At 29.6% G+C, this 24,815-nt stretch overlaps 1 protein-coding gene across 4 annotated transcripts in view; it reads left to right on the top strand.

The window, feature by feature from the left end:
• The window catches only part of LOC142329688 (uncharacterized), a 69,646-nt gene that overhangs the window by 19,675 nt on the left and 25,156 nt on the right, over positions 1 to 24,815 (top strand). For all 4 annotated transcript variants that reach the window (XR_012757565.1, XR_012757563.1, XR_012757564.1 and 1 more), the window contains exon 2: positions 17,137 to 17,609. Coding sequence is in view for 1 of the 4 variants with exons in the window: in XM_075374388.1 (XP_075230503.1) it covers positions 17,172 to 17,609 (438 nt within the window). In the remaining 3 variants the exon portion in view is untranslated. The remainder of the gene's footprint in view (positions 1 to 17,136; positions 17,610 to 24,815) is intronic.

Genomic DNA, 24,815 nt, shown 5'->3' with positions numbered 1-24,815 from the left:
CTTTCAACAAGCAATCCAAATTTAAAATTAATTCCAGGCAGAGCACTGTGTACAAAATGATTAAACAAAAACCACAAGTTGATACAGAAAGCGAACCACAATGTCAAGATATATTTAAGCCTCAATGTGTTGTAGTCGATTTTGTGAATAAAGCTTGTTCAGCACTTGGCATACCCCCTGTTAAGGTTAAAAAATTATCAGCTAGCACAAAGGAACCAACTTTAAAAAATAAAGTTACAAAAATAGCCAAGTCAGTTACTAGTAAATTAAATAATTCCTTTGATTTAAATATTTCTACAGAAGAAATATTTATTGTTTAGTACAACAAAATTATGCTGATTTAGGCAAGGAATTTGAAGAATTAATAATTAAGATAAAAGTTAAAATGAAAAGCGTTAGTCAGTATTTAGCCTGTCAATCCAGACTATTAGTCAAAACAACTGGAATTTTGCCACAAATTGGTAAAAAGAAACCCAGTCACGTAATTGATGAAAATGTTATTAAATGTGTCCAAGATTTTTACCAGAATGATGAGCACAGCTGAATGATGCCAGGCAAGAAGTATTGTACCTCTTTAAGACAAGCTGACGGGAAGAAAATTAATATTCAAAAAAGGCGTATCTTATGTACTTTAAAAGAATTGTACACGGCCTGCAAAGAAAAACATAATTTAAAAATTGGTTTTTCAAAATTTGCTGATTTAAGACCTAAATTTTGTGTTCTGGCTGGTGGGTCAGGTACTCACTTTGTTTGTGTTTTTCACCTTCCAAAATGTAAAACTCATGTTATCTGTTATAAAAATGAAATTTTATTATAAAATTCTCCTTTCAACCATGGTATGTGGTATAGAAAATGAAACGTGCATGCTGTCACAGTGTGAAAAATGTCCAGGCACTAGAAGTGCTTACTCAGATTACTACAAGAGAGCTGGAATGATTTTGATTGTGAATTAAATTATCTTCAAACAGTGGGTTTCTGTTGACTGTTGTGAACTAACTACTCAAATTCTTCCATTTCAATAATACTTTGATAAACTTACTGAAATATTTAAAAAATCTAAAAAGGCATTATTTTGTTGCAAAGAAACAAGCTCATTTCCTCAACATTAAAAAGGAAAATTTGTTGTAGAGTGAATGTATTGTAATGGGAGACTTCCCTTAAAATTTTCATTTTGTGATACAGGATGAAGTCCAGTCATATCATTGGTCAAAAACTTATGCCACAGTACATCCATTTTCATATATATTAAAAAAGAAGTAAAATTACAAAGCCAAAGCTACTGTGTGATTAGTTAGTACTTGAAGCACAATACTACATCGTTCTTCTGTTCCAAAAGCAAGTCATAAATAAAGTAAAAACACTGTTACCACAAATTAAACATTTTTTTATTTCTCTGATTAGTATAAAAACAACAAAAAAAAACATAAATTTGTGCTACCATCAAGAAGATTTTGAAATCGCAACTGAATGGCATTTTTTTGCCTCATACCATGGAAAAGGACCATGTGATGGTATTGGTGGAACTGTGTAAAAAGGACTGTGACTAAAGCAAGCCTTCCAAGGAAGGTCAACAATCAAATTGTTACACCATCTGAAACGTATAATTATTGCAGACAGTATTAAAATATAAAATTTATTTTCTGCTCTAATAAAGATGTTCAAGAGTGTAAAGAATACCTCAGTTCTTGTTATCAGGTAATCAAATAGTATCAGAATAGTAATCTGATTTGTTCTGTGAACAAATCAGAAATGTATTCTGAAAGTTTGGGCAACCTCTGAATTAGAAACATTTATGCTAGTATCGGTATACAAGGACATTAGTGTTTCTGATTGCTTTATAGGTTTACCAAAGCCAAAATGTAAAAATTATGTCTGCTGCGTATACGATGGCCAGAGGTGGTTAGGCGAAGTCATTTAAGACAAAATACTTGAAAATGAAGAGGAATATTATAATAATAGTAATCTTTATTCCACAAAATAGACAGTTACAAATGAAAATAAAATTATTTACAGTTACAAATTCTTATACATAAGCTTAGTAGACATTCTGTAATTGACTATTTATTAATTCTAATGAGTTTAGTTTTAATTTTTGTAATCTGAAAAAAATACATAACATCCGTATTTTTGGATACGTTTACAGTTAGAAGGAATGGAGATTTTAGCTGTTTTGTTGGCGTCATTACTCATCAACCCCTTTGAGTAACAAAATAAATTTTATATGGTTTTAAAGTACATAGAAAGTTTACTGCTGTAAACATTTCAGATTTTTGCCACCTGTCCGACATGTGGTTTTTGGCCACCAAAAATGAAACATTTTCAAAATCGTACGATTTAGTGGCCATTTTTTTTAATGAAGAACACTGTAATAGTTCAATTTTTTATAAGTAGTACTAGTACTTTCATTATTTATTTTGGACCCAAAATTTGAAAAAAACAACAATTTGTAAACGTAACTTAAGTAAACGTTACAAGATTTGGTTATGTAACAAAATTAATTTTGAGTACTCTAAAGATGAAGTTAAATCTTTATTCTTTTTAAAAAGCCCTTTTTTACCCTCTGTACGATATATAATAAGAATGCTACAACTTGTGGAAAAGTGATGAAAATGGCTGTTTTTACCTGTTGGGGAGTTAGAAAATAGTCTGTAATTCAAGAAAAATATTTTTTCATTATCTCTCTTTTCTTCTCTTGCTTCTAGTTTTCCAGCAATATTCTTCTTCAGCCAGAGTACCCACCATACAACTAGAACATTTTTCATTCATAATTTTGAACAGAAAATGCAATATTTTACCTACCTAAAGCTTCTCTGTTCTTGATAATGGTTTGTAAGATTTACACCAGTCTTTTTTACAAAAATTATAAAGTTGTTGCTTAGAATGGCCATTCTGGTAATAGATATTTTTTGGAGCAAAATAAAATAATAGTGTGATTCCAAAGCAGGGAGTGCATCAATAAAAGCCTCTACTTGTAATCTTCCCCTTCCTTCAAATAGCCTTGCTTGTTCTTTGTATTTCTTAATACACTTAGTGACTCAGCCATCATTAAAACTATTTTCCCATTTTAGAACTGCCCATCTTCTTATACATAATGAATTCAGAAACATGGTTTTCCAGACACATATATTATCATCACAGATTTTCAAGTGGTAAACAAAAGATTAAGATCTTGACTTGAGCCTCTTTTCATTCTCTTTATTGTTTTGTCGGAAGACTGGTAACTACATCATTGATGAACACTTTCTTTTCTCCCCAGTTAAACATTTCCAAAATTGTTCAAAAATATTCTTTCTATCATCTTTATATACAGTTTCACATTTCATCAAACCTCCTTTTCTATTCTCCAATGACTTTTTCCTTTCATTTGTTATGGTTTCTTTTAACTTCTCATAACTCATCTCCATTTATCATCTCCTTTAACACACTGAAGGTATATTTTTTAATGCTTTCTGCTTTTTCCATTTCTCGTCACTTTGTTTTGTTCACCAGAAATTGTTTTCTACATGTTTTTTTTAGGTAAATCAGTATCAGAGTGTGATACCAAAGATATCCTATTGATACTTCTGTCTGTTAAATTGTTTGGCCTTTAGTTTTGGGATTCCGGATCAATTTCTGGTACTTTGCTGTTATTTCCCTGGTTGTAATTTTTATAATATTTTTCATTATGAATCGTTAGGAAAATGTTTAAAATATGATATTCACTTCATTTTGGGATGGAGAAAGTAAACTAAATTATTATTATTATTATTATTGAATTGAAGACATGAACATTTCATTCTGGATCATAACCAGAATTTCTGTTGTCTCAAATACTGTGCTCATACCCAACAAATTGAAAGCCTTTGGAGAAGCGCGAAGAGATTGTGCTATCATGCTCACCGTGCTATGATTGTTTCATATTTGTGTGAATTCATGAGACGTCATAGATACCGGGATGAGGACTGTTTCGACCAAATTTTGAAGACATTGTTTCATTCTATCCATGGAGTGATTGAGTTTGTTAGAATTAATTATTTGCGAAGGTTTTTTCAGTTGTTACTAAAAGTTTGTTTTCTTATTTCTTTTGTATTGAGTTTAATAAAGAATCTTTATATTTTGTGTTGGGTCTTTCAGTAACTATTGCAATTATTTTTAAAACATTACTGTTAATTAGTCAAGGTTAGCATACTTAGGTTAAATTTGGTTAATTATATTTATAAAATAAATGGTAATATAAATCGTTATATCAGATTATCGGGTTATTTTTCCAACCTGTTTATTATTATTATCAGTATTTCCTGCTACTTTGAGTTATTTCCAGGTGAAAAACTTGCAAACTTTTGCGGGGGGAGAAATGAAAAAGTACCTGTTTTTCTAATCGAAAGTTAATTTCTACAATTAAAAATGCATTTCTCCACTGAAATTGACATTGATAATTAAATTTCATGCAAATATGAGTGAATTGGATAGAAAAAAAAGTAGGAGGAATAACAGAAAATACCTTAATTCTTCTATACAGTCTCATCCAGTATTATTTCTTCATGTGTTTGCACATTCTAGCCCGGTTCAAATTTGCTTGGTCAAAATAAATAGATTCAATTGAAAGAAAGCACAGCCCACTTTCATTGATAAATTCTACATTTTCAACTAAATTCCAATTCTCTGCAATTTGTTATAAGAATAGGATTACTTACATTAAGGCCAGCAAACGTATAAAGTAGAGATTTGGGCTTAACATAATTTGCCTTTATTGCTGTTATTTTTTTGCCAAAATCGTTTTTTGTGACATCAGAAAGAAAAACAAAAAAATATAAATTAAATCAGTTGTTTGTAGGTTAAAACCATTTGAAAGCGAGATAAATCATAAATTTGATATGAAACAATTTTTTATTAATAATTATTTCTTCTTAACTAGCAAAACAAAAAAATGTTTTTAGAGTAGATCAATTTATCTAAGAAAACAAGATATTTTTACATTATACTTATCAATCAGCCTTTGGAACAAATTTTTGTTAATAACTAAACTTTTAATAAAAGTTTTGTTTATTATCTAAAATTTTATATAATGTAAGATTATCTAAGATGATGATAATAATAGTTTTTTCTATTAATTATTTGCAAAACAACAAAGATTGTTTGTAGGTTAGATCAGTTTGTAATTTGTACTTTTTTTTCTCAAAATTAAGACAAGGTATTATTATCTTTTAATAAAGTATACTAAACAAATTTTATATTTTTATATATAACTTGAACAAAACTAATGTGACTGCAGCAATATTAATTACAAAATAATCAAAAACTTTCAAGACAGCATAATACAAGCATGCAATTTGCTATCTTTCATAATCAGCTGATGGAGTTATCGATTTTTCATTGGTAATTTTATTGAATTGGAGTAGAAGGAATGATTGACATAAAAAACTCAAATTTTAAAATTTCAATGATAGCAGCTTATGCTCGGTTAATTTTTTCCTGTTTCCATTGATACCAAAATCAATAAGTAGCCCAAAAATGAAGTTAACAGGTAAACACCCTTCACAGACAACATAATGTATATTGAGAGGAAAAACCATGTAACTATATAACTTAAAGTAAAATTATAAATATGCTAAAATAAGAATATGTAAAAAATGACAAAACTCATTACCAAAGAATACTGTGAATTAAGTTAATCAAACAAAAAAATGTTGATTTATAAAGAGTGTAAAACATAAAAAGTGTAACCCACACCACCAAAAGAAAATCCTATCAGACAAGATAGTCAAAGCAGTATCTGATTCTTTTATGAAATATTAAATGTATTAATAGATATACATATACACACACAGAGAGAGAATATTACATTCTTTCAGCCTCCTTAAAGCAAGAATTAAAGAAACACTTAACCTTTACTCTTACCTTTCATTTTTAACATCAGAAAACACTTTCAGGCCTAAATCCATCCTCAGTAATATCTTTTATAAATTCTTAAACTGTTAACAATTTACACAATAACTATTAGCTTTTTTACATTTTGTAAAAATTGCTTGTTTAAAATAAAAATAAATTAAATTTTTTTTTAAATCTTTATAATAAATTTAGAACTAATATTTATTCTAAGAATTTTTTAATTTTATTTTATTTTAAATAAACAATTTTTACAAAATATAAAAATTTAATAGAGTTATTGTGTAAATCATTGAGGATGGGTTTAGGTCCGAAAGCATTTTGATTAAGTAAAAAATTAATGGTAAGAGTGTTTCTCTAATTCTGTGCTTTGCGGAGGCTGAAAGAATATTATATTGTATATATGGATATTTACATACAGAGGGGAAAAAACGGTCTGTAAAAGCTAAATAAATTTATATATTACATACAGGGTGATTCAAAGAAACGGGAAATTTAAAAAATTAAATAACTAATGAAAACGTTTTTTTTAGAAAATAAATTTTATTTGATGTAATTGTACAAATGTTGCCATTTTAGGATACATACATTTTAGTTTATTTTTTAAAGATGACATCTTCCAGGTTACCTCCTCTTCTACGTAAACACTCACGAAGTCTCTTCGTTAAATTGTTCATGGTTTGACGTAACATCTCAACTGGAATTTCCGCAATTGCTTCTCGGATCTTTGCCTTCAGTTCTTCCGTTGTAGCAGGTCTACTGTGGAACACTTTGCTTTTAAGGTGACCCCACAAAAAGTAATCGCAAGCTGAGAGATCAGGCGATCTGGGAGGCCATCTAATGTCACCACTTCGTGAAATGACACGTTGTCCAAACAATTGGCGTACAGCTGCCGTCGATATTCGTGCAGTATGTGACGTTGCTCCGTCTTGTTGTAACCAGGCTGTGTTAATAATTGGTGGAATCTCTTTTGTTGTTCCACAACAAAGGTTTCAAGTATGGCTACTTAACGAGCCGATGTCACTGTAATCGCAAGACCGTTGTCATCTTCAAAAAAATAAGGGCCTATAACACCGTAATATGACATAGCACACCACACGGTCACTTTCTGGCTGTGCAATGGACGCTGGTGTAGCTGCGTAGGATTTTCTTGTGCCCAGTATCTGAAATTTTGTGTTAACAAATCCACTAAGGTGGAAATGCGCCTCGTCTGACATCCACAGTTCATGAACAAACTCTTCATTATCAGTTATCTTTTGAAGCATTACATCACAGAATTGTGCTCGCACAACTGCATCGTTCGGTTTCAGTTCCTGGACGATCTGCAACTTGTATGGATGGTATTGCAAGTCCTACACTAACATTCTTCGAACACTTGAACTATGCAATTGTAAAGATGCTGAGAGACGACAGATTGACCGATGTGGACTTCATGTGACAGCATCTTGTAAAGCTTGAACATTCTGTGGTGTACGGACGGTTCGCTCACGGCCAAACCAGTTTCCTCAAAATTAGATATCCATGTTTTAATTGCATGTACTGATGGAACATGGTCGTGCCGTCCCAGATTAAAATGATGGTGAAATTCTCTATACACTCCCTTCACACTGTCATTGTTTTTGTAAAACGCTTTGATAGCAAATGTACATTGCGCACCAATCCAAGGATCCATGACAACTAAATGGCAGGTTAGGTTAGAGAGGCTGGTACCACTTATCAAGTAGTACCAATCTCGCCCACGGCTACCAACACAACTTTCAAAATTTCCTGTTTCTTTGAATCACTCTGTATATATCATAGATGAACTATAAAAATAATTATGGTTAATATTAAAACACATATGTGTTTCCCAAATGCATATGCAAATTTAGTGCATCCAGAAAGTGTGTTTTTATCCAGTAGCTGGATTTTAGAGGTTATAAATTACTTATGAGGATAAACTACTCAGAAATATAATGCTAAAAATATTGTCCAAAGATATTTTGAGTATGATATTTTTCGATTTGCATCAAATTGAGTGAAACAGTGTTCTTAGAATTTTAGCCCTTGTTCTAGGTTTTTTGTGGTAAGTATACTAATTATCCAGAGGAGTAGCACATATATTTCTTAAATTAATTGTCTACTAAGATATTTGATGATGATTTAAAGTTGACAAAAAGATCTAATCCCATTCTGGCTTCATACCCACAGCAACTCTCATCAACATTCTGTTTCCTCAAATTTAAAGAATATTTGTTGTGTAGATTATGAACAATAATTTTAAATAATACACTGTTTGCAATTCACTAAGATATAATGCATTTGCTTCACTCAGAAGTCAACTATCACAATAGCAACTAGCAAAGGATTTTAAAAGTTCCACTTTTGGTATAGAGAAAGAATGATTTTTCAAACACTGCCTACAAACCAGGTAATCCAACTTCATGATCTGTTGACTTCAGATTAACAAATTGCTGTAGGCTCAGTTAACCAAATTGTATTAAAATGAATAATGCCACCCTAAAATATAGTTGAATAATTACAGCCCAATACCTTTAATCAAACTATAGAATATATTGAACATCCTGTAGCGGAACTTTCATATGGGTATCACCTTTAATGTATTTAATTTAAAATTTTGATGGCAAAGTTGATTGATTAATTTAGCTTCAAAATTACATGATCTTTAAGCAGTTAGGCTTAAATTTCATTACATTTCAAATAATTCATTTAACTACAATATTCCAAATTGCAGAGGCGTACTCCTCCTGATTTAATCTGAAGAATGTGAGCTTAAGCTCTGAAAAAGTGGTGTACTAAGATTAGTTGAAGGTATAGGAATTACTATAATGTGGCAAATGTTGAATAAATTATGTCATAATATATATTCCCAATGGTTACTCATTTCAATATATGTATTTATTTATTGATCTTTATTGTTAATAGTTAATAACTAATTAATTTAATGAAAAAAATTGAAGTATGGAATAATATTAAACAGTTCTAAAAAAAAGGTAAAAGAGTATAATAGTTGTGTATACAGCCAAAATTGAGTAGATAATGGCCTTCACTAATAACAAAATACAATATATAAATGAAATAAAAAATATTACTCTTTTCCATACATTATTCTTCAAATTTGCTCATATAACTATATAAATAAAATAATTGCTCTTTTTTAGTTTTTTTTATTAAATTAAACCAGGTCCACCTCTGGTCCTAGACCTGCCCCACACACCTGTCTGTACTGACTACCCATAAACATATCCAAGTAATCTCTCATCTTCTTGGTCTACTCCTTTTTTAAAAGACAGGGATACCAAACTAGCCAGCCTGGTCCCACTTTGGTGTATCACCAACCCATCTCCACTTTTCCTTAAGTATCATCCTCTTTCGATCACGAACCAACATTCTCATTCTTAGTATTGTCCTCATTTCATTTTTTCTTTTAATTGTGGATTATAAATGTCTTCATTGTTTGCTGCATTCATCGGATGAATCCAGAATACATTCAGACATGGGCAAATGTGTGTCAATTCATCCATGAAGTTACATAATTATCAAACTCTCCTTTTTAAACTGATAATCATATTTCTTTTAAAAAATAAAATATCTTTCTTTTTTTAAAAAAAAAACCATTCTGATGAATCTTTCCATCCAAGACAAGGCCATCTTTCTTACCTTGCCTTTCATTCTTTCCGTAAAAGATATCCTTTGGTCAAGATACATAATTCTTCTTCCTACTTTATATTCTTTTCCTCTACTAAATTAGAAACATTAGTGATCAGAATCATTTTTTCTTAAATTTTTTAATGCAAAGTGTTATAAATTCTTTACGTATGCTGGCAGTAGCTACAATATGATGTGCAAATGTAACATTTTTTACCATTTTTAATTAAATCATAGTTTAGATTCATTTCTTTGAAAACTTTCTCCAGTACATTAAAGTTTGTAGAAATGGTCATGCTCCTTATATCCATCTATCTGGAAGTCCATTGCCTGTCAGTTAATAATTACTCTTTATCAAAACTGTTTTTATACCATTTTTCTATTACAGATAATGTTTTTTATTGACCCAGCCATTATTTTTATTTTTTTGTTCAAGTTGAATTTATATAGCAAGATAACTGACAATTAAAATGAGAATTGACATAATTTTTTATGAATATTTTCCATTTTTCAGTCATAAAGATAACATGCCAAATTGACATGTTAATATTTAACATGTCAATATCATAATATATGTCAATAGTATCATATATAACATATTGTTATATATGATAGTATGGTGTGCAGTTGGTAACTATGTCTTATTACCGACTAGCTCTTAGGTTAGTGACTTTTTTGCCGTTTTATATTACAAATTAGTGTAATTATTTGTATTATTTTTTACTGATTTTGGATGTTGTCATTTGTTTTTGAAGAATAAAGGCTAAAATAATATGTTGTAATTATTTAGTGATCTATCATCTTTTGTTATAAAATTTAAATCTCAGTGTTTCACAGTCTTTATGCCTTAACAAAAAATAATTTTTTACTACAGCATGAAGAAGTGGTGTTGGAATACATACTTGTCCCAAGCAATAGTCGTGAAATTAATAAATTTATAAATAAGTGTTGTATGAAATCAGTAAATATATGGTGTGGTATAAATTACTGTTACCAAGGACATATGTAAAAATTTGTTTTATTAATACATTTGAATAATTGTTTAATTTGTAGTTTCATAGTGTAACTTTTTCATCTCTGAACAGAATTCATCGCTGATAGTTATTTGTTTTCAGCCAGCAATGTTGAGTAATTTTTTTTTTGTAAGAAACTTCTGATAATTGTCCTGTTATGTGTTTTTCCCTGATAACTTATAAAACTTTTTTTAAGAAAAGAATTAAATTGCCTACACAGATAATTTGTTGAAACATTCTGTTTTTTCATTCTGATATTCAAAATAACCTCATTTAAAAATTCAATAAAATTAGCCTGAAACTAAATTTATGGTACTTGGTCCATTAGCATCCACCTAATTTTTTTTACAATTTCAAACAAATATGATTATTACAATTTATAAACAGTTAAGACATTATATATTAATAAAAAGAAGTTAGTTTTAAAAAAATTCAATTTATGCAATTAATTGATGAAATCAATTCATTTATAATTTTTAAAATTGCTTCAAATGCGTTGATGCCACTCAACATTTTCCTCCACATAAATTCTGCCAAATATGATTTAATGAAATTTCTTATTCCTTTTCTTTTTTTGTTTCCCCAATTTTCTCATCCCCCATAAACTTTATTTTTTGTGTGTGGTAAGGTTTGTGGATCCACAAAATTATAAGGATGATTAACTGTAATATATTGATATCCTTCTTTCCATAGATTCTGTTAAGTTTTTTCAATGGTCTGATAACTTTTATTGAGCCTGGCGTAATATTTTATTTTATTATAGGCATTAACATATGCTACTTTTATTATAAAACATTGTCTGTTTCACGATATATGCCACCAAAAACCTGTGCCGCCTTTTTTTACTGTGGTAAAATTAGAACTATTTTTTTTATCTTGCCATTTTAATTCTTTTATTTCTTTCACTTTTACAAGATTAATAATTAATGGAGTAATCCTAATACTAATTATAATTGTACTCTAAGGTTATTTATTCATAGTCTACTAGAACCAATATTAACATTGTTTTATAATACAATTTAATATTCATTACTTAAATTAAATTAATCATACTTACTTGATATGATTTATAATTGGAAGTGAATTTTGTAAAAGATGAAAGATTAGGTGTCCACAAGGGTCTTGCCCATTTTGTGGCACCGTCCCTTTTATGTTTAGTTAGAGTAAGGGAACAAAAAGGAAACAGTTTTATCTTATATAGGAGAATTAGGTTTGGTTCAATTCATGATTTACTCTAGCAGAAACTTATTTTTTCTGCAGTTAGTTGTAAAGAAGATCAGTCGTCATCAAATATTTATGTATACCAAGAAAACTCATCCAGTGCTACCTATTAAGTTATATATGTAAAAAATCTATTACTATGTTATGACTAATAATATAAAGCATTATAATTAATTATATATATATAATAATAAATCATGTAATTATATGGAACATACTTTCAGCGTCATCAATATTAATTAGCCATCGTCATAATAGCTTTAAGAAAGTGTTTAAGTTCCTACTCGTCTTTATATCATTAGGAAGTAAGTTATACAATCTAGGAGCAGTACTTAAAAAGAACTTCATATAACTCGTCTTATTTGCTCTGGGGACATATACATTCCTTTTACTTGTAAGTTTGTACTCCGTTATCATACTTTATGACCACTTCTGATAGAGAAAATTTTCATTACTTTATAAACATATAAATAATGTAGCAGTAATATAGACAATTGACTAAATATTGACAAAGAATGATCCGTAGTTCTTTTTTTACTTGTCATTCTACTTAATCTTTTTTGGATTTTGATTATGAAATCTAAATTTGTAACATAAGTTCCTCCCCAATAGTTGATGCCGTAGTCTAGTTAACTATGCACAATAGCAAAATAAAGTTTTCTCGTGCTTATTTTTGGGGATAGTTTGTTTAGAAAATAAAATATCCTAAGATAGCTTAATATTTTTTGCTTTACTAGCGCAATATGATTCTTCCAGGTTAGACCACTATCTAACACAATGCCCAAGTATTTACAAATATCATGTTCGATCTCACTACATTTTCATCAATCTCAACACATAAATCTTGCCCTCCTACTACTGAACTTATTCTTTCCATTTGACACATACATACTTCCTTTAAATAATTACTAAAAATCTACAAAACTTTCTTCCAACATACCTTATTCAAATTTACAAAATCTTGATGAAGTCAGTTCTCTTATTCAACAATAAATGAAATCGACTACTTTTTCAATACTTGTTCTTAATCTTTTTAGCCAGTTACCATTTTTTGCACATTGTTCCTTGCGACAACTTTTCTCATATCATCTCATCTTTATTTTTAACTGAATTTTAAAGACATTGATTATTAGAATACAATTTTATGTCGGATATTTGTTGCATTTTTTCTAAAATAATACCATTCTCCTCGCTGTTGATTATTATAAAAATATTTTTAAAGTTAAATTCTTAATGAGCCATTTTAAATAAAGCTGTTTAACTAATTAAACATATGTTTTTATTAATGGACATAACCAACAATTACCAAATTTGCTATGTTTATTATTAGAATAAATATTAAAAATTAATACATATTCCAGAGAATCTTGGCTCACATTCTGTGTGCAGTTTATCTGCATTCTTTTCTTATTTTTATCTAGTTGCAGAGTATTACACACATGTATTTTTGTAAGCCTTTCCATATCTTGAATAAAAATAAGAGATTTAGAACTTAAAAAAAAAATAATAAAACTGACCTTAAAAAAGCCATGATGTAAAAATTAAAATGTCTTTATTGAGATTTTTTGAAAATTTGTTAGGTATTTTTAAAAAATTTGAATTAATTTATCAATGAAATAAATTAAAAATATATTAAGCTTCCAAATTATTCAGTCTAGACACATAAAAAATATTAATGATGGTTTACCCTCTTGTCTTACCAATATTAACAAGTTTTGTGATAGTGATGACATAAAATTGAAAATTATGTTTTATAGTTGTTATCTTCCACTTTAACCTGTTATTTTCTGATAATTCCTTTTTCTTGTATAGCCAATACTCTGTTATTATTTATTACTGTGAACTTCAATTAATTTTTTTTTGTCTCATAATATATTAATATAAATAGGCTGTTAGTGTGATCATCAATAAAAATATGTTTAGTGCAGTTGCTCTTAAATCAATGTTCAGTCATTTAAGAATATCAATATTTATTGGTAAAAGTTTTGATATAATATTAATGGCATATTTGATATAAGAGTATATTTTTATTTTTGCTTAATAATTTATTTCTATATTTTGTGTCTGTATAAACGTTTTTTATACATATTTCTATTATCTCTTGAATTATGAAAAAATAATTAATAGTTTAAAACAAACAAAAATTTGAAAAATTGCATTTTTGCCATAATGGCAAATGAGGAAACAAATAGAAATTTAACACGTTTTTAAATTTTGACAACTGGAAATTTCAAACGAATTCAGCAAGAAGTACTTGATGTACTGGAATCTACAGATTATTTGGAATGCTAAAAACGTTATTTGAAAAAGTGAGATGGATTGAAAAAATTAAAAATGAAAATTAGAGGAGAGCATAATTCTATTAAAGTGATAAGGAAGAGGTAAAACATCTTGTCAGGCATATTCTGTATGAAAATTCTCAACAATGAATCGTGGATGGAAAAGTTGAAGGAACAAAAGAATCGTTTACAAACAAACAAAAATCCCTTTGAGCACACCAGAAGGCGAAGGTAGATTTCACCAATGCTAAGTAGGCGATAAAAAAGATTTCCACCTTAAAGTTAAAAAAACTTCAAATTTACTCAATATGACAATGGTTGCATGTGAAAAAAGTTTCACATATTTAGCATATGACAGCCCCATTTTCTTACAATTCCAGTAAAAATTTTGTCATCCCTTGCCATAAGGGTTGGTCATATCAAAGATTGTTTCAGACAAAAGTTTTAGGTAATGTTTAGAGGACAAATGATCACTTTAAAAGATTCAATACTGTGCTTATTAAGGGAGGTATGATTTCTTTTGTCTTCAAAACCCCATTTTTTCCACCCAGTGGGCCAATGGTTAGTGATATAAAAAAACTTTATTTAGATAAATTTTAGGCCCTTGTCCAAAGAATAGTAGGAACTTTAAATGAATTCTATGTTTTACGTATTAAGGAAGTTATAGCGATATTTTGTTTTTTGAAAAAAGCCCCCCACATTTCCACTCCCGTAGTACAATTTTGCCAATTAACGAACTCTACCAAGATTTTGGGTCATTATATTTTATGTATCAATTTGAAAGTGTTTGGCGCAAAATTACGGCAGTTGTCGTGTCTACAAGAAAGTGAAATATATATACATAAATGAACTTTAGAACTGACAATGATTTTGGGGTCTGGGGACCCAAAACCCCCAGACCTTTATCTTTTAACTTCGTGTGAAACATAAAAATATGTCAAAATTTTCCAGAAGTTGAATCATGGTACCCATTACAATTGGTAGCCTTCTTATGAAATCTACCTAATAGGTAGCTTTCTTTTGTAACATTTTTTAAAAATGTTTTCTACTGTTCCAAAATATGTCCTTTGAGATGTTTTTTTTAGTCAGGACCAGGAAAAAGTTGCAGGGACTCAAGTCAGGTGAATAAGGTGGTTGAGGAACTATAGGAATGTTTTTTTTCTTTGTCAAAAACCCATTAATTTAGAGTGCAGTGTGACAAGGTGCATTGTCATGATGCAGCATCCAGTTGTCTTTGATGGCTGGTCTCAGGTGGGCAACTCTTTTTTTTCCACAGTCTTTCAAGAATTTCTTTGTAAACATATTGATTTACAGTCTGTCCTGTAGGCAAAAACTGTATGGACAATGCCATTATTATTGAAGAAACAAATTAGCATGGTTTTGATTTTTGATTGCTCATTTTTGCTTTTTTGGGACTTTGTGTGTTTGAAGTGTCCACTCCTTGCTCTGGCGTTTTGTTTCTGGGTTGTACTCAAATATCCAAGATTCATCACCAGTAATAACATTTTTTAGAAAATCAGGATCAGTTTCAATTCGCCCTATAAGGTCACACTTCCACCCTCTTGTTTTTCTGTTCAACAGTAGGGTTTTTGGGACCAGTTTTGCACAAACATTTTTCATGTCCAATTCATTTGCCAAAATTTGATGGACTGTGATATGGTTCAAATTCAATTGTTCTGCAATCATTCTGACAGTTAATCGCAGTCATACCGTATGAAGTCTCTGACTCGCTCAACAGTGTTGTTACTTTTTGACGTTAACTCTTCCAGAGCGTGGATCGTCCGCAACTTATTCCTGGCCATCTGAAAATGCTTTAATACTAAAAACTTGGGCTTGTGACAGAGTCATCTTCATACACCCTTTTCAATTTTGGAAAAGTTTCAGTAGCATTCTCACCGAGTGTAACACATTGCACAACATTGCTCATAATTAGTATCACTCATTTTTGTAACGCACAACAAAAATTCGTTTCACGAAAAGTTTGTTTACATCTCACGGGGCAGCATTAGACTAAAAATATTAATACCTATTATAAATCAACTGTTCATACAGGGTCATTCACGGGAACCGGATGTTTTTAAAATAATCATAAAAAATTGAATATTTACTTTAAAAAAGTTTTATTGGTAATGAAACACTTGTTAAATCAAAGCATTTGTTACTTACTCATGAACGAAAAATTATGTCCGGCAAGTGATGTCCATTTTGGGCAATACATTGTTGTAGCCTTTCACGGTAACTTGCCTCAATTATTTGCAGCATGTCTACATCAATCTGGGTGACGTGATGACGAATTGCGATCTTTAGGTTCTCCAATGTACGCGGTTTATTGCCGTACACACGCGATTTCAGAAACCCCCACAAAAAAAATCACAATTACTCAAGTCGGGGGACCGAGGGGGCCAAGGAATGTCGCCGAATCTGGAAACGATCCGTCCCGGAAACAAGTTACGGAGAACAGCCATCGTTCCCCTCGCTGTGTGCGCTGTAGCTCCATCCTGCTGGAATAACACATTTTGAAAATCGATTCCCCGGTTTCGTAACTCAGGGATGAAAAACGTATTCAACATCGCGTCGTTTTCTTCAAAAAAATATGGTCCAATAACACCGACCTTTCCTATTGCACACTAGGGCTCCATCTCAACGACTAAAATGTAATTGCTATGAACAAAGGAAACGTCAGACACCAGCCACGTGCCCCTCCCACCATGAACGCCCGAGTACAACCCATTTCAAAAACATCCGGTTCCCGTGAATGACCCTGTATAACCATATGTTTATTAGTAACTTTACAAAGTTACCATTTTGGCTGCCAAAAAAAAAATTAGTCTTGTTACTTTATTTACAGACCTTGTAGGTAATTAATAGTGACCATTTTATTTAATAAGATTTATTATCATATCTAATACTACAGACTGATTTAATAAAAGTTTGTTACATTCAATATGACTGCTTTGTCAGGAGATGTTTGAAATTACTTTGACAGCAAAGATGTATGTTGAGGTCATGTCAGGGATCATCACCTTTGCATAGTTGACTGATTTCACATTATTATTATTATTATTATTATTATCATTGTATTTCTAATATGCTAATTTTTTTCTTTCTAGATCTGACATCTAAAGAGCAGAGGTTAAACTAAAATATGCCGGCCAGCGGCCCTGTTTACCAGCCAACTACTGTTGGTTATGAACAACAGAACGAGTGGTCAAGACCTGGAAGTTATTTATCTCAAACAGTTAGCACTGGCTTAAGAGGTCCGCGATGTGTTCAGTGGTCTTTATTAGCATTAAGTTGCTTTTCGATTTCGGCAGGCATTATAATGGTTATTGAGACGACGGTTCAATTTGCTGATACACAACAGACTTCACTAGAAGATGAAAATGGTAAAAAAAAAGAAGTTGAAGATGGTTCTACAACAAATATTGTTGTAACAGTAGCCGGTGCATTCCTTATTATTCTTGGTATTATACTTTTAGGTGCATACATTAGATTAGTTAGGAGAAGAAAAGGTTGTCCTTGTTTCCCCACTAAAGAACAACGGCTTGCAAGACAATTAGATACACAAACTACAAATGGGCAGGTAAGTGAATTATTACTGAGTTTATGATATTTATTCATTATCTTAGCTATGTAGTCTTATTTTATTATGTATATTTAAATAGTTTATGGAGTAATAGAATAACAGCTAACATAACTTGAAATATTGTATTTAAAAAACGAATAGTTTTTAAAACAGTATTAGATAATATTTTTATTAATTCCTTTAAGAAGAAGAAGAAGAAGAAAAACATTACCGTTATGTTTATATTGTAATTAAACTTTGATGCATGAATGTCTCAATGTATAATGTTTTGCAGTCTTAATTTATTTCTCTTAATTACTTCATCTACCTAAAGTGTGTTTATATTGGTTGTAGGTTTTGAGCCATTTATTTCATTTTCTAATTTACCTAATTAGTAATTTAATCATCAGATTTGTACTTGCATGAAAATATTAAACAACCATTTTTTCATTCAAACTATTAAGGTTTACCTTAATGTTTTATTTCCCCCTATTTCCTTTGATTTGATTAAAGTAATTGTCATCTACTGTTTTTTTTTTTCTGTTACAAATGATTTCATATTTTTTTAACTGAATTAATTACTTGTTTTTCATTTTATAAAGAATAATTATGAAATTGTGCCTCTTTCATAAATACATATGGTTTATTTTTCTGCATTTGATTTTTAATATTAAAATTGTTATGTTTCTATTTTGATTGTTTATGAGGAACATTGTATATATTTTTATTTTAATTAGAACTTAATAAAGGCAATAGTTTCATATAAAGAAAAAAATGTCATTGTTTTATTAATAGTTTTGTATTACTTGCACCACACAAGATTTTCTTATAAATAATTAGAAGTTTAACTTCATAAAATATTATAAGGATTTTAGCATTTAAATTAAAATTTGTAGGATGTGAAGGAGTATCATATTTAATTATAGTGAGAAATAAATCATTTTAATTATCTCCAAACTTGTTGACAAATAAGAAAAATGTTTGTTTAGTTTTAATTTTTATGAGAAATATTTTTTGAAGGTGAATTAATCGTATGAGCTTGTATATGGTATGGAAATTTTATAACGTATGAAAAATGTCATTCCTGACTGGGATTTGAATGTGAGATATTCCAAATGAAAACCACAGTCGTTATACCTCTGCCATGGAGACTGCTTAATTATTATGACTGGTATATACTTTAATTTGAATGAGATAAATTAAATTATAGAAAATAAAATGGGCCTTTCATGGAAATTATACATTAAACCAGTTGGTCTAAAAGCCAACATTCTAACCAATACACCAACTGGTCCTCAATGAATTTCACCTAATTTGCATTTTAAATGTAAGTAATCAGTATGATATTCCAGAAGTTTCAGATATCTACTCCTGCTTTCTTGATTTGGAATCCGTAGATAGTTGCAAATTTTGTTTGTGTTATGAATATAACTTTTGTTTGTTACATTCATGAATTACCAGGCCAGGATCTATTTTTAATTATATTCTAACAGAATAGTTTCCTTGGACAGTATCAAGAAGTTGTTATCATCAAAGTATAATAAGTGTTTTAGCTTAGCCTTAAAACATGGTAAACTCATTCAGGAAGGGTAGCACTAATCATTTGTATTACTCTGACAAATGTAATTCTAAGTAATTTCCTTTAATTCTAGAGATTGCCTGCATCATTTCCCTGTCATCTTGCTAAAATAGTCTAGTAGTAATATTTCTTGTCGCCCATCAACAGGAAATTTTTTTTTTAATCTGCTAGTTAGCATCAGTATGTTGCTTAGGTTAATTTTGTCAGTTAATTTTGCTTAGGAGCACGACTAAAATTTTCTTTTAAGTTCTGTTTAGTTGTATTATAAAGGTATATTATGTGTGTGTAGTATCATGTGTTTATCTTCTTCCTTTATCTCTTCCCTAATTTATACTATAATAATTAACTATATTATTATTGATTTCACTTTTATAATTTATAGTTTTATTTAATCCATCATAATAGTACTTATATCCATTTTATCACCATCATCATCATCATAATCATACAGTTTTTCTACTTCTGGCTAAATTCATATCGGCTTTCATTTTCTTTTTAAATCACATAAAATGTTGATCTTTTCCAGTCTCTCTTTTGTAATTTCTACTGAATCCAGCTGTTCTGCATAATACATTTTTTCAACCTTCATGATATATACTAGACAAAACTTTACTTTTCTGAACTGTTGTAATCAACTTCTGTTCTTTTTAAATAAGATTTTTTATTGTTTTATGTTTTGTATAAAATTTTAAAAGTTTTGTCACTTCTTGTTAACCTTTGATTCATGGGAAAAAGTTAAAAGAAAATTAAAATCTTGTAAAGTGTTGTAAAACAGATCTGTATCATTTAATTGATATGAATTGTTTTAATTATACAAAAAGTTAAATTCAGACTTCAAAAACAGTAACATATTTATAACGTATTTAAAACAGTAACATATTATATTTGTTTTATTTGAGTTTCTTTCACCCAATAATTACATTAATTATTAAAATTCTTTTCATTTTTTTGTTACCTTATTAAGACACTCTAACCCTCATAGGTCTTATGTTTATTTATCTTTTTTTTACAATTAAAAAATTCTTAATAAGGTATTATATCATACAGTTGCAGATTGAAGACCCAGTTTGATTACTGTTGTTTTGTAACTAAATCTAATTCAGTTATAATTTCTTTTTATAGCCGTATGCAATACATCTGTTTTAATGTATAAAGATATTGCCTAATAAATTGATAAAATAATTCAAATACCTCAAGTAATTTCATTAAAGAATTATTTTCTTGTAAAGGCTTTTGGGAATACTAAACCAAATTATCTTAGTGTTTTGTAGGAAAATTATCTTGGTGCATCTGTAAAATAATTTTGAAAATTCTGATTTACATATGTTTGTAAAACAGTATTGGTAATTTAAAATTATAACAATGAAATAACAGTAAAAATTTTAATTTTATTAATTTTAACTTTTCCACATTGTTGGATGAAATCTTTTTGACTCAAGTTGTGTTTTACAAATAGTATACACAGACAAAAGACCTCATGTTGTGTTCATTTTTACGTTATGCCTGGGTTTAGGTTATTTGTTTTAATTTTTTTTTTTTTATTATTATTTTATTAATTAAATATCAATTATAAAATATATTACATAAGGAAAATAATTACAGAAAAAATATTATTACATTAATTTTTTTTTCTCTCCATTAAAGATTACTCTTGTGTGATGTATTAATTATTTCTGAAATTTGCATTATAATACGTATATATAAATCACCCAATTTTTATTCGCATTTTTATGGCTTTTTATTTAACTTCGCTTTATAGAGGTAGAGGTTTTAAAGTTATTTATAGTGAAGTTTTCTGTAAAATATTAGCCTACATATTTTTTGGTCACCACTAAATGTTTGCATTTTAATTCAGTTAAACTTTTCATTACATTTTATAAATTCTTTTATTGACCGACTGCTCTTTTCAGTAAAATAGTTGGCTATTACATTTTTTTTTTTTTTTTTTGTAATTACAAGTAAACTTAATCTCATAATTTAAAAAACTTTTTCCTGATTGTAATTAAAACTGGTAGATTTGATTATGTAAGAGTAAAACTACAGTTTATTCATAACAAAAATTGAAATTTAGTTATTTAAAAAAAATTATTATTTACATAAAATAAAAACCATCTCTAGCTAATAAAAAAATTAAAAAAAGTGTGTGATTAATAAATTAGTTGCAAAACATCACTCATCAAAACTATTTAAAAGTTCATTTAAAAAAAGTCTTATAGAACAATTACATTTTGTTTTTCAAGTATAATGTTACTATGTAAAAACATTAAAACGTGTGTACTGTAAATGTTAATTAGAACTGTTTGCTTTACTTTTTAAACATGAAATTATTACTTAATGTAGTGTAATGTATATGTTTTTAGTCAGTTAATCAGATAACTGAGTATATTTTAACATCAAAATAATTTTTAATCAATTGACCTGTGATTTTTTTTGTATGTGTTTTCTTCAATGATATTTAACAATTTTGATCACTTGATTTTAAATATATGTACATTTCCACTTTTTCATATCTGAGTGTACGAGATGCTACCCAAAAATTCGGTGAGTTTTACCATAAAAATAAAATAGCTTACCATAACTTATAATTTCCACTGTCTCCAAAGTAATCCCCTTGGGCATTGATACAGTGATCCCAGTGTTTTTCCCATGATTCCATGCATCCCTGGAAGTCTGCAGGTGTAAGTGTTTGAAGCACGTTCTGCGTTTCTTCCTGAATCTCCTCAATTGTGTTAAAACGACAGCCTTTCAATTTAAATTTTATTTTCAGAAAGAGAAAAATGTCGCATGAGGCAAGGTCAGATGAATAAGGTGGGTGGGGAATCACTACTGTCTTTTTGGAAGCCAAGAAATTTCGAACGGCTAGCGATGTGTGCACGGGCACGTTGTCATGGTGCAGAACCCAGCTGTTGTTACCCCACAGATCTGAACGTTTATGCCTAATGCTTTCACATAACTGCTTCAAAACTTCACAATAGAACATCCCATTGACAGTTTGACCAAGAGGAACAAATTCCTTATGGATAATGCCTTTGATGTCGAAAAAAACAATCATCATGGACTTCACGTTGCTGTGAACTAGGCATGCTTTTTTGGCCGCAGTGAACTTGGCGACTTCCACTGCAACAACTGCTGCTTAGTTTCAGGGTCATACCCGTACACCCATGTTTCATCACCGGTTATGATGTTGGAGATGAAGTTAGGGTCATCTCTTGCTGAATTTTTCAATTCACTACAGACAGCTATGCGATTTTGTTTCTGGTCGCTGTTCAACAGTCCGTACGAATTTTGCAGCAATGCATCTCATGTTCAAATTGTCCAACAAGATGCGTTGCATGGACCCATATGACATTTGTATGATTGCACAAACATTATGGATTGTTTGTCTACGATCTGCAACAATAGCTTCTCGCACTTTCACAATGTTTTCCAGTGTTGCGCTTGTTGATGGTCTTCCTGAACGCTCATCGCCATCGACTGTCGTTCATCCATCTTTGAATCAAACAAAAAGGAATTGCAGGAGGATAAATCTTGACAGTTCAGTATGTGTTCTAAGATTTTAAACTAAATTTTATCCATTTAATCCTATATGAGGCCTAGCATTGTCATAACGGAAAATCACATCTATGACTGATGGCAACTTTTGTTTCTGTAACTTTCACTTTCACTTTGACAAATAGCTGGCAGCCTTACACAGCATTCACAGTGCAATGTTCTTGGAGAAAATCAATTAGCAATATGTCTGTCCAATCCCAAAGAATGATTGCAAAGATTTTTCCAGCTGACAGATGCATTTTCACTGCTGCAAGACAAATCTCTCTACTCCTATGCTACTCCATACTCACCAGTTTCAACTCAGAAGTGTAGTGTTGCACCCATGCCTCATCATATATGACTAATCAATGCAAAAAATTATCCTCTTCTCATTGAAATTGATTCAGAAACCTTGGCAAATTTCCTGTCAGCCCTGTTTATGATTTCAGATCCAACATGTTTGACAACTTTTCACAGACTTTGTAGAACCCAAGGAGTTTGATGACAGAATAGGCAGTTCCACGAATGTTAGCAGTTTGTTTTATCAACCATAAACCCATAAGGTCTTCAGTAAGGTCAAGGAATAATTGAATCTTGCCATCCATCATCTTTACCCTTGAATGCCTACTGTGACTTTCTACACACTGTATTTTACTGTGATTTTCTACAGCATCATACCCTCCTGTAAATCTTCTGGCCCTATCATAGAATTGTGTATGTGACATCATACCTCATAACTGTGTATGCAGTCTAGTTGTAATCTCTAAGGTTGATGCCCGCATTCATGAGAAACTTTAGATCAATATGTTGTGCACTCGACGATGAAACCTCTTGCTCTAGCTTGTTGATGTTACTGACTAGAGAAGATACAAATGCCAAGGTTGCTGAAGCATTCATCTTGTCCCCAGATCTCCACCATCAATATCCTCCATGTCAGTCCATTTATGTTCATGTGTAACCCAGAAAACAAAAGTCCAGTTTATATTTCATTGACTCTTATAATTATGAAGTTTTTTAAACACAGAAAATAGCCATTTGATATATCCAAATAATGATACAGCCACTGTAAAAAGATTTATCTATATGTTTATTTATAGTTCTTTGTTAATAAACGTATCTATGAAACTGTTATATTTGTGAAATCTTCAATCCTAAAAAGAAACATGCAACCATAATATTTTTTTTTTTTTAATGTAACCCATTAATAGTGCCTCATTTTCAAAGTTATGTTTAAATTGTTTCAGAAGATTTTTTATTTTGTTAATGCCATGTGTCATTATCAACAGTGACTCCATGAAAAAGATGCTGCATTAATTATTTTCAGAAAGAAATTCTGGAAGTACAATTTCCATGTGATTTTGAAAGTCGGTTGTTAGTAATTTTTTTATTATTTTTAAAGGTCTTTATATGTGTTTTTATGTATTGATCAATATATTCCATAATCATAATACAAGTGCATTATAATCTTAAAATACTTGAAATTATATAATATAATAATTTTTAAAAATTATAAAAATGTAAATATATTTGAAAAAAATTATATATTTAAAAATGAAAACGTAGTTCTATTTTTTGATAGTGCATTCTGTTTAGGTAATTTTTTTCAGCATAGAATTTCTTTAATGTTAATAATTAATGCTCTATATGCATTTTGTTGCTTACATTTCTTTTTTATTCTTTGAATGCTTCTTTGAAATTTCTAAAGATAGGCTTAAAAAGTATTCATGGTTTTAAATCTAATAAAATAAATTAGAAATTTACACTTTACAAACTGATGTGATTATCATTATATTTTATTTAAGAATTAATATCATCTCTATTTTATAAGTAGAGATAGTTAAATAGCAATTTTCTCTCTAAATCTGTATTTGTATTCAGGGGATGTAAAATTGTTATTTAAAAAAAATGTTCAAACAAAGGAGAAAGGAAGTCGTGAGATTTATGCGTGCTTGTACATACTCAGTATATTATGTTGTTACCTCATTTATAATGCACAGTGCATTATTTAATGTCTATGTTCGTATTGGATTTCTATTTATAATTATTTATATTTTATTAACATCCTTCCTGTTTTATTTGATAAAATCACTTGCATACAAGTATAAAAGATATTT

This window comes from Lycorma delicatula, chromosome 9, assembly GCF_047948215.1.
Source record: "Lycorma delicatula isolate Av1 chromosome 9, ASM4794821v1, whole genome shotgun sequence".
Classification (NCBI taxonomy): domain Eukaryota; kingdom Metazoa; phylum Arthropoda; class Insecta; order Hemiptera; family Fulgoridae; genus Lycorma; species Lycorma delicatula.
The sequence above is the reverse complement of the archived record's forward strand: the minus strand, read 5'-3'. Positions and strand labels throughout refer to the sequence as shown.